General features: G+C 38.7%; 1 protein-coding gene across 1 annotated transcript in view; it reads right to left on the bottom strand.

Annotated features, from left to right (window-relative positions):
- Positions 1-340: 340 nt before the first annotated feature.
- LOC122540559 (phosphoenolpyruvate carboxykinase, cytosolic [GTP]-like) overlaps positions 341-10558 on the bottom strand; it is a 70828-nt gene continuing 60610 nt past the window's right edge. The window contains exon 8 of the mRNA XM_087995019.1: positions 341-810. Coding sequence (XP_087851145.1) covers positions 356-810 — 455 coding nt within the window. The 3' untranslated portion in view covers positions 341-355. The remainder of the gene's footprint in view (positions 811-10558) is intronic.

The following is a 10558-nucleotide window of genomic DNA, read 5'->3' as shown; positions in this document are numbered from 1 at the left end:
ACAGAGAGACACGCAGAGAGACAGCAGTTACACAGAGGCACACAGTAGATATACACAGAGATATAGCAGGTACAAATTGACACACAGTACGCAGACACACAGCAGACTCACTGAAACAGGGACATACAAATTGCCAGTGCAGCAGACATCATTATGTAGAATTTTCTACTTGAATTTTCCCTCCTTAATCCGTGATGCATTGAGGACAGTTGATCTGATATCTTTCATGGTGAGGCAAATTAACCCAACACAGGTCAACAGCTAAGCAAGGGAAGTAGGCGCTCCTGGTCTGCACAGATTGGTTACTTGCTCCCTTAACCAGGAGTGTCCCAATCTTTGGCGTCTCACTCTCTCATTACAACTGACTTATTCTTTGTTCCAACTGCAACAGCTGATTAGCCACGTCACAGGGAAGGTCAGTGTTGACCTGATCGTCAAAGTATTTTCGGATCTCTTTGATTTCCTCTTCCCAGAATTCTTTTTCAATACTGAAGATTTCGTCCATGTTCACGTGACCGAGACCATTGAGGTTGAGGGCACCGTCTGCCGGAATGTAGCCCAAAGGAGACATCTTGGCGCAGTCCTCTCCCTCGATTCTCCGGAACATCCACTCCAGGACTCGACAGTTCTCCCCGAAACCCGGCCACAGGAAGTTGTTCTGTTTATCTTTGCGGAACCAGTTGACGTGGAAGATCTTGGGAAGTTTTGAGCAGGTCCTGTGCTCCATGCTGAGCCAGTGCGACAGGTACCGCCCAAAGTTGTAGCCAAAGAAAGGTCGCATGGCGAAAGGGTCATGCATAATGATCTTACCTGAGAAACAATGACAAGAGGAACAGTGAACAACTGGCTTGGAGATGACAACAAAAAATAAATTAACTGCACATTAATATGGGGACAAATATGAGCAAGTCAACGTCTTAGATTCTTCACTCCACATCCACTTATCTACTTTACATTGGCTGAGGTCTTCCAGTGACTATTGGAATTTCCTGGAGAGGTGACACACTTTTCACAGTGATACACTCAGTCCAGCCCACTGATCATTCACAGATTGGTACAGATCATGGGCACCCAGCCTCCTGCTCCCACCGACAGCCAGCTCCCACAGATTGACCTATTGAATTAACAGTTCTTTCTCATCCTGCTGGAGCTCAGATCATTCTAGCCCATTTAGGAATATGCCTTATTAAATGATTACAAATTGACCGGTTAAAGGCCTCAATTGAAGGGGGAATGAGAAGGTCCCAACAAGACCCTGGCTTTGGTGGAAATGGAAGGCAATGGGGTGCCACCAATGTGTCACTTCAATCGCAATCCCACCTTCAGGCACACTGTCGTCTGCAAAAGAATATTCCACTCACTATTACGGTAAATTCTGAGTCCCAGGGTTATTGGTCGATTGTATGCTGAGTCCCAGTATTACACTTTGTCTGTAGATTACTGGTCTCCTGTGTCCCAGTGTTACTGGTATACTCTACGTCCCAGCATTACTAATCAATTGTGTCCCACTTTAACACTGATGTACCCTGTGCTCTGAGATTACTGACATACTGTTTCTCATTATTACTGGTAGACACAGTTTCACAAGATTACTGATCTATTGTGCTCAGTATTTCTGTATAATCTTTCTCCACAGTATTACTGGTATAAGCTGTGTCCCTGGATTCCTGATCTACTGTGTCCCAGTATTAGTGGTATCCTGTGTGTCCCAGGTTTACTGGTCTGTTATGTCTCAATATTTCAGGTATACTTGGTGTCCCAGCATCACTGATCTATGGAGTCCCAGTATTACTGGAATACTTCGTGTACCAACATTATTTATCTGTTGTGTTCCAGTATGGCTGTCCTTCTCTGTGTCCCTGATTTACCGATCCACTGAGTCCCAGTATTCCTCATCTATTGTGTCCCAATGTTACTGATATACGCCATTCCCAGGGTTACTGATCTATTGTGTTCCCAGTATTACTGGTGTACACTGTGTCTCAAGGTCCTGTTTCCTATTATTGTTGGTAGACACAAGGATACTGGTCAATTGCATTCTCAGTCTTATTGGTTTACACAGTGTCCCAGTATTATTGTATACACTTTGTCCACAGTATTGATGGTATAGTCTGTGCCTTCAGGTTCCTGAACTATTGTGTCCCCATTCTACTGGTATAGTCACTGCCCCGGTTTACTAATCTGGTGTTTCCCAGAATTACTGGCATACTCTACGTCCTATTATTCCTGATCTATTATGTCCACTAATACTGTTTTAATCTACATTGCAGAGTTATTGATGTATTGTGTCCCACTAATACTGGTAATTTCTGTGTCCCAACGCAACTATCCCGTTCAAGCATTACTATACACCTTATTTCTGTACCTTACTCATCTATTGTGTCCGGTATTACTGAAACGCTCCGCGTTCCTGGTTTACTGATCTATTGTGGCCCAGTATTACTTTGTGACCCAGTATAATTAATCTATAGTATCCCAGTATTACTCTGTGGCCCAGTATAGCTAATCTATTGTATCCCAGTATTACTCTGTGACCGAGTATAACTAATCTATTGTATCCCAGTATTACTCTGTGGCCCAGTATAACTAATCTATTGTATCCCAGTATTACTCTGTGACCCAGTATAACTAATCTATTGTGTCCCAGTATTACTCTGTGACCCAGTATAACTAATCTATTGTGTCCCAGTATTACTCTGTGGCCCAGTATAACTAATCTATTGTATCCCAGTATTACTCTGTGACCCAGTGCAACTAATCTATTGTGTCCCAGTATTACTCTGTGACCGAGTATAATTAATCTATTGTGTCCCAGTATTACTCTGTGACTCAGTACAACTAATCTATTGTATCCCAGTATTACTCTGTGACCGAGTATAACTAATCTATTGCGTCCCAGTATTACTCTGCGGCCCAGTATAACTAATCTATTGTATCCCAATATTACTCTGTGACCGAGTATAATTAATCTATTGTGTCCCAGTATTACTCTGTGGCCCAGTATAACTAATCTATTGTATCCGAGTATTACCCAGTGACCGAGTATAACTAATCTATTGTATCCCAGTATTACTCTGTGACCGAGTATAACTAATCTATTGTGTCCCAGTATTACTCTGTGGCCCAGTATAACTAATCTATTGTATCCCAGTATTACTCTGTGACCGAGTATAATTAATCTATTGTGTCCCAGTATTACTCTGTGGCCCAGGATAACTAATCTATTGTATCCCAGTATTACTCTGTGACCGAGTATAACTAATCTATTGTATCCCAGTATTACTCTGTGGCCCAGTATAACTAATCTATTGTGTCCCAGTATTACTCTGTGGCCCAGTATAACTAATCTATTGTATCCCAGTATTACTCTGTGACCGAGTATAATTAATCTATTGTGTCCCAGTATTACTCTGTGGCCCAGTATAACTAATCTATTGTATCCCAGTATTACTCTGTGACCGAGTATAACTAATCTATTGTGTCCCAGTATTACTCTGTGGCCCAGTATAACTAATCTATTGTATCCCAGTATTACTCTGTGACCGAGTATAACTAATTTATTGTGTCCCAGTATTACTCTGTGGCCCAGTATAACTAATCTATTGTATCCCAGTATTACTCTGTGACCGAGTACAATTAATCTATTGTGTCCCAGTATTACTCTGTGGCCCAGTACAACTAATCTATTGTATCCCAGCATTACTCTGTGACCCAGTACAATTAATCTATTGTGTCCCAGTATTACTCTGTGGCCCAGTATAACTAATCTATTGTATCCCAGTATTACTCTGTGACCGAGTATAATTAATCTATTGTGTCCCAGTATTACTCTGTGGCCCACTATAACTAATCTATTGAATCCCAGTATTACTCTGTGACCGAGTATAACTAATCTATTGTGTCCCAGTATTACCATGTGGCCCAGTATAACTAATCTATTGTATCCCAGTATTACTCTGTGACCGAGTATAACTAATCTATTGTGTCCCAGTATTACTCTGTGACCCAGTATAACTAATCTATTGTGCCCCAGTATTACTCTGTGGCCCAGTATAACTAATCTATTGTATCCCAGTATTACTCAGTGACCGAGTATAACTAATCTATTGTGTCCCAGTATTACTCTGTGGCCCAGTATAACTAATCGATTGTATCCCAGTATTACTCTGTGACCGAGTATAACTAATCTATTGTGTCCCAGTATTACTCTGTGACCCAGTATAACTAATCTATTGTGTCCCAGTATTACTCTGTGACCGAGTATAATTAATCTATTGTGTCCCAGTATTACTCTGTGACCGAGTATAACTAATCTATTGTATCCCAGTATTACTCTGTGGCCCAGTATAACTAATCTATTGTGTCCCAGTATTACTCTGTGACCGAGTATAACTAATCTATTGTATCCCAGTATTACTCTGTGACCCAGTACAATTAATCTATTGTATCCCAGTATTACTCTGTGGCCCAGTATAACTAATCTATTATATCCCAGTATTACTCTGTGACCCAGTACAATTAATCTATTGTGTCCCAGTATTACTCTGTGGCCCAGTATAACTAATCTATTGTATCCCAGTATTACTCTGTGACCCAGTATAACTAATCTATTCTGTTCCAGTATTACTCTGTGACCGAGTATAACTAATCTATTGTATCCCAGTATTACTCTGTGACCCAGTATAATTAATCCATTGTGTCCCAGTATTACTCTGTGACCGAGTGTAACTAATCTATTGTATCCCAGTATTACTGTGTGACCCAGTATAATTAATCTATTGTGTCCCAGTATTACTCTGTGACCGAGTATAACTAATCTATTGTGTCCCAGTATTACTCTGTGACCGAGTATAACTAATCTATTGTATCCCAGTATTAATCTGTGACCCAGTATAATTAATCTATTGTGTGCCAGTATTACTCTGTGGCCCAGTATAACTAATCTATTGTATCCCAGTATTACTCTGTGGCCCAGTATAACTAATCTATTGTGTCCCAGTATTACTCTGTGACCCAGTATAACTAATCTATTGTGTCCCAGTATTACTCTGTGGCCCAGTATAACTAATCTATTGTATCCCAGTATTACTCTGTGACCCAGTATAACTAAACTATTGTGTCCCAATATTACTCTGTGATCCAGTATAACTAATCTATTGTATTCCAGTATTACTCTGTGACCCAGTATAACTAATCTATTGTGTCCCAGTATTACTCTGTGACCCAGTATAACTAATCTATTGTATCCCAGTATTACTCTGTGGCCCAGTATAACTACTCTATTGTATCCCAGTATTACTCTGTGACCGAGTATAACTAATCTATTGTGTCCCAGTATTACTCTGTGGCCCAGTATAACTAATCTATTGTATCCCAGTATTACTCTGTGACCGAGTATAATTAATCTATTGTGTCCCAGTATTACTCTGTGGCCCAGTATAACTAATCTATTGTATCCCAGCATTACTCTGTGACCGAGTATAACTAATCTATTGTCTCCCAGTATTACTCTGTGGCCCAGCATAACTAATCTATTGTGTCCCAGTATTACTCTGTGACCGAGTTTAATTCATCTATTGTGTCCCAGTATTACTCTGTGGCCCAGTATAACTAATCTATTGTATCCCAGTATTACTCTGTGACCGAGTATAACTAATCTATTGTGTCCCAGTATTACTCTGTGACCGAGTATAACTAATCTATTGTATCCCAGTATTACTCTGTGACCGAGTATAACTAATCTATTGTGTCCCAGTATTACTCTGTGACCCAGTATAACTAATCTATTGTATCCCAGTATTACTCTGTGACCGAGTATAACTAATCTATTGTGTCCCAGTATTACTCTGTGACCCAGTATAACTAATCTATTGTGTCCCAGTATTACTCTGTGACCGAGTATAATTAATCTATTGTGTCCCAGTATTACTCTGTGACCGAGTATAACTAATCTATTGTATCCCAGTATTACTCTGTGACCGAGTATAACTAATCTATTGTATCCCAGTATTACTCTGTGACCCAGTATAATTAATCTATTGTATCCCAGTATTACTCTGTGGCCCAGTATAACTAATCTATTATATCCCAGTATTACTCTGTGACCCAGTACAATTGATCTATTGTGTCCCTGTATTACTCTGTGGCCCAGTATAACTAATCTATTGTATCCCAGTATTACTCTGTGACCCAGTATAACTAATCTATTGTGTTCAAGTATTACTCTGTGACCGAGTATAACTAATCTATTGTATCCCAGTATTACTCTGTGACCGAGTATAATTAATCCATTGTGTCCCAGTATTACTCTGTGACCGAGTATAACTAATCTATTGTATCCCAGTATTACTGTGTGACCCAGTATAATTAATCTATTGTGTCCCAGTATTACTCTGTGTCCGAGTATAACTAATCTATTGTGTCCCAGTATTACTCTGTGACCGAGTATAACTAATCTATTATATCCCAGTATTACTCTGTGACCCAGTATAACTAATCTATTGTATCCCAGTATTACTCTGTGGCCCAGTATAACTAATCTATTGTATCCCAGTATTACTCTGTGGCCCAGTATAACTAATCTATTGTGTCCCAGTATTACTCTGTGACCCAGTATAACTAATCTATTGTGTCCCAGTATTACTCTGTGCCCAGTATAACTAATCTATTGTGTCCCAGTAATACTCTGTGGCCCAGTATAACTAATCTATTGTATCCCAGTATTACTCTGTGACCCAGTATAACTAATCTATTGTGTCCCAATATTACTCTGTGACCCAGTATAACTAATCTATTGTATTCCAGTATTACTCTGTGACCCAGTATAACTAATCTATTGTATCCCAGTATTACTTTGTGGCCCAGTATAACTAATCTATTGTATCCCAGCATTACTCTGTGACCGAGTATAACTAATCTATTGTCTCCCAGTATTACTCTGTGGCCCAGTATAACTAATCTATTGTGTCCCAGTATTACTCTGTGACCGAGTTTAATTAATCTATTGTGTCCCAGTATTACTCTGTGGCCCAGTATAACTAATCTATTGTATCCCAGTATTACTCTGTGACCGAGTATAACTAATCTATTGTGTCCCTGTATTACTCTGTGACCCAGTATAACTAATCTATTGTGTCCCAGTATTACTCTGTGACCGAGTATAATTAATCTATTGTGTCCCAGTATTACTCTGTGACCGAGTATAACTAATCTATTGTATCCCAGTATTACTCTGTGACCGAGTATAACTAATCTATTGTATCCCAGTATTACTCTGTGACCCAGTATAATTAATCTATTGTATCCCAGTATTACTCTGTGGCCCAGTATAACTAATCTATTATATCCCAGTATTATTCTGTGACCCAGTACAATTGATCTATTGTGTCCCTGTATTACTCTGTGGCCCAGTATAACTAATCTATTGTATCCCAGTATTACTCTGTGACCCAGTATAACTAATCTATTGTGTTCAAGTATTACTCTGTGACCGAGTATAACTAATCTATTGTATCCCAGTATTACTCTGTGACCGAGTATAATTAATCGATTGTGTCCCAGTATTACTCTGTGACCGAGTATAACTAATCTATTGTATCCCAGTATTACTGTGTGACCCAGTATAATTAATCTATTGTGCCCCAGTATTACTCTGTGTCCGAGTATAGCTAATCTATTGTGTCCCAGTATTACTCTGTGACCGATTATAACTAATCTATTATATACCAGTATTACTCTGTGACCCAGTATAGCTAATCTATTGTATCCCAGTATTACTCTGTGGCCCAGTATAACTAATCTATTGTATCCCAGTATTACTCTGTGGCCCAGTATAACTAATCTATTGTGTCCCAGTATTACTCTGTGACCCAGTATAACTAATCTATTGTGTCCCAGTATTACTCTGTGACCCAGTATAACTAATCTATTGTGTCCCAGTAATACTCTGTGGCCCAGTATAACTAATCTATTGTATCCCAGTATTACTCTGTGACCCAGTATAACTAATCTATTGTGTCCCAATATTACTCTGTGACCCAGTATAACTAATCTATTGTATTCCAGTATTACTCTGTGACCCAGTATAACTAATCTATTGTATCCCAGTATTACTCTGTGACCCAGTATAACTAATCTATTGTGTCCCAGTATTACTGTGACCGAGTATAACTAATCTATTGTATCCCAGTATTACTCTGTGGCCCAGTATAACTAATCTATTGTATCCCAGTATTATTCTGTGACCCAGTATAACTAATCTATTGTGTCCCAGTATTACTCTGTGGCCCAGTATAACTAATCTATTGTATCCCAGTATTACTCTGTGACCCAGTATAACTAATCTATTGTGTCCCAGTATTACTCTGTGACCCAGTATAACTAATCTATTGTGTCCCAGTATTACTCTGTGGCCCAGTATAACTAATCTATTGTATCCCAGTATTACTCTGTGACCCAGTATAACTAATCTATTGTGTCCCAATATTACTCTGTGACCCAGTATAACTAATCTATTGTATTCCAGTATTACTCTGTGACCCAGTATAACTAATCTATTGTATCCCAGTATTACTCTGTGACCCAGTATAACTAATCTATTGTGTCCCAGTATTACTGTGACCGAGTATAACTAATCTATTGTATCCCAGTATTACTCTGTGGCCCAGTATAACTAATCTATTGTATCCCAGTATTATTCTGTGACCCAGTATAACTAATCTATTGTGTCCCAGTATTACTCTGTGACCGAGTATAACTAATCTATTGTCTCCCAGTATTACTCTGTGGCCCAGTATAACTAATCTATTGTGTCCCAGTATTACTCTGTGACCGAGTTTAATTAATCTATTGTGTCCCAGTATTACTCTGTGGCCCAGTATAACTAATCTATTGTATCCCAGTATTACTCTGTGACCGAGTATAACTAATCTATTGTGTCCCTGTATTACTCTGTGACCCAGTATAACTAATCTATTGTGTCCCAGTATTACTCTGTGACCGAGTATAATTAATCTATTGTGTCCCAGTATTACTCTGTGACCGAGTATAACTAATCTATTGTATCCCAGTATTACTCTGTGACCGAGTATAACTAATCTATTGTATCCCAGTATTACTCTGTGACCCAGTATAATTAATCTATTGTATCCCAGTATTACTCTGTGGCCCAGTATAACTAATCTATTATATCCCAGTATTATTCTGTGACCCAGTACAATTGATCTATTGTGTCCCTGTATTACTCTGTGGCCCAGTATAACTAATCTATTGTATCCCAGTATTACTCTGTGACCCAGTATAACTAATCTATTGTGTTCAAGTATTACTCTGTGACCGAGTATAACTAATCTATTGTATCCCAGTATTACTCTGTGACCGAGTATAATTAATCGATTGTGTCCCAGTATTACTCTGTGACCGAGTATAACTAATCTATTGTATCCCAGTATTACTGTGTGACCCAGTATAATTAATCTATTGTGCCCCAGTATTACTCTGTGTCCGAGTATAGCTAATCTATTGTGTCCCAGTATTACTCTGTGACCGATTATAACTAATCTATTATATACCAGTATTACTCTGTGACCCAGTATAGCTAATCTATTGTATCCCAGTATTACTCTGTGGCCCAGTATAACTAATCTATTGTATCCCAGTATTACTCTGTGGCCCAGTATAACTAATCTATTGTGTCCCAGTATTACTCTGTGACCCAGTATAACTAATCTATTGTGTCCCAGTATTACTCTGTGACCCAGTATAACTAATCTATTGTGTCCCAATAATACTCTGTGGCCCAGTATAACTAATCTATTGTATCCCAGTATTACTCTGTGACCCAGTATAACTAATCTATTGTGTCCCAATATTACTCTGTGACCCAGTATAACTAATCTATTGTATTCCAGTATTACTCTGTGACCCAGTATAACTAATCTATTGTATCCCAGTGTTACTCTGTGACCCAGTATAACTAATCTATTGTGTCCCAGTATTACTGTGACCGAGTATAACTAATCTATTGTATCCCAGTATTACTCTGTGGCCCAGTATAACTAATCTATTGTATCCCAGTATTATTCTGTGACCCAGTATAACTAATCTATTGTGTCCCAGTATTACTCTGTGGCCCAGTATAACTAATCTATTGTATCCCAGTATTACTCTGTGACCCAGTATAACTAATCTATTGTGTCCCAGTATTACTCTGTGACCCAGTATAACTAATCTATTGTGTCCCAGTATTACTCTGTGGCCCAGTATAACTAATCTATTGTATCCCAGTATTACTCTGTGACCCAGTATAACTAATCTATTGTGTCCCAATATTACTCTGTGACCCAGTATAACTAATCTATTGTATTCCAGTATTACTCTGTGACCCAGTATAACTAATCTATTGTATCCCAGTATTACTCTGTGACCCAGTATAACTAATCTATTGTGTCCCAGTATTACTGTGACCGAGTATAACTAATCTATTGTATCCCAGTATTACTCTGTGGCCCAGTATAACTAATCTATTGTATCCCAGTATTATTCTGTGACCCAGTATAAC

Source organism: Chiloscyllium plagiosum, unplaced genomic scaffold, assembly GCF_037043375.1.
Source record: "Chiloscyllium plagiosum isolate Xiang-an unplaced genomic scaffold, Cpla_swu_hap1 HiC_scaffold_15, whole genome shotgun sequence".
NCBI lineage: Eukaryota > Metazoa > Chordata > Chondrichthyes > Orectolobiformes > Hemiscylliidae > Chiloscyllium > Chiloscyllium plagiosum.
The sequence above is the reverse complement of the archived record's forward strand: the minus strand, read 5'-3'. Positions and strand labels throughout refer to the sequence as shown.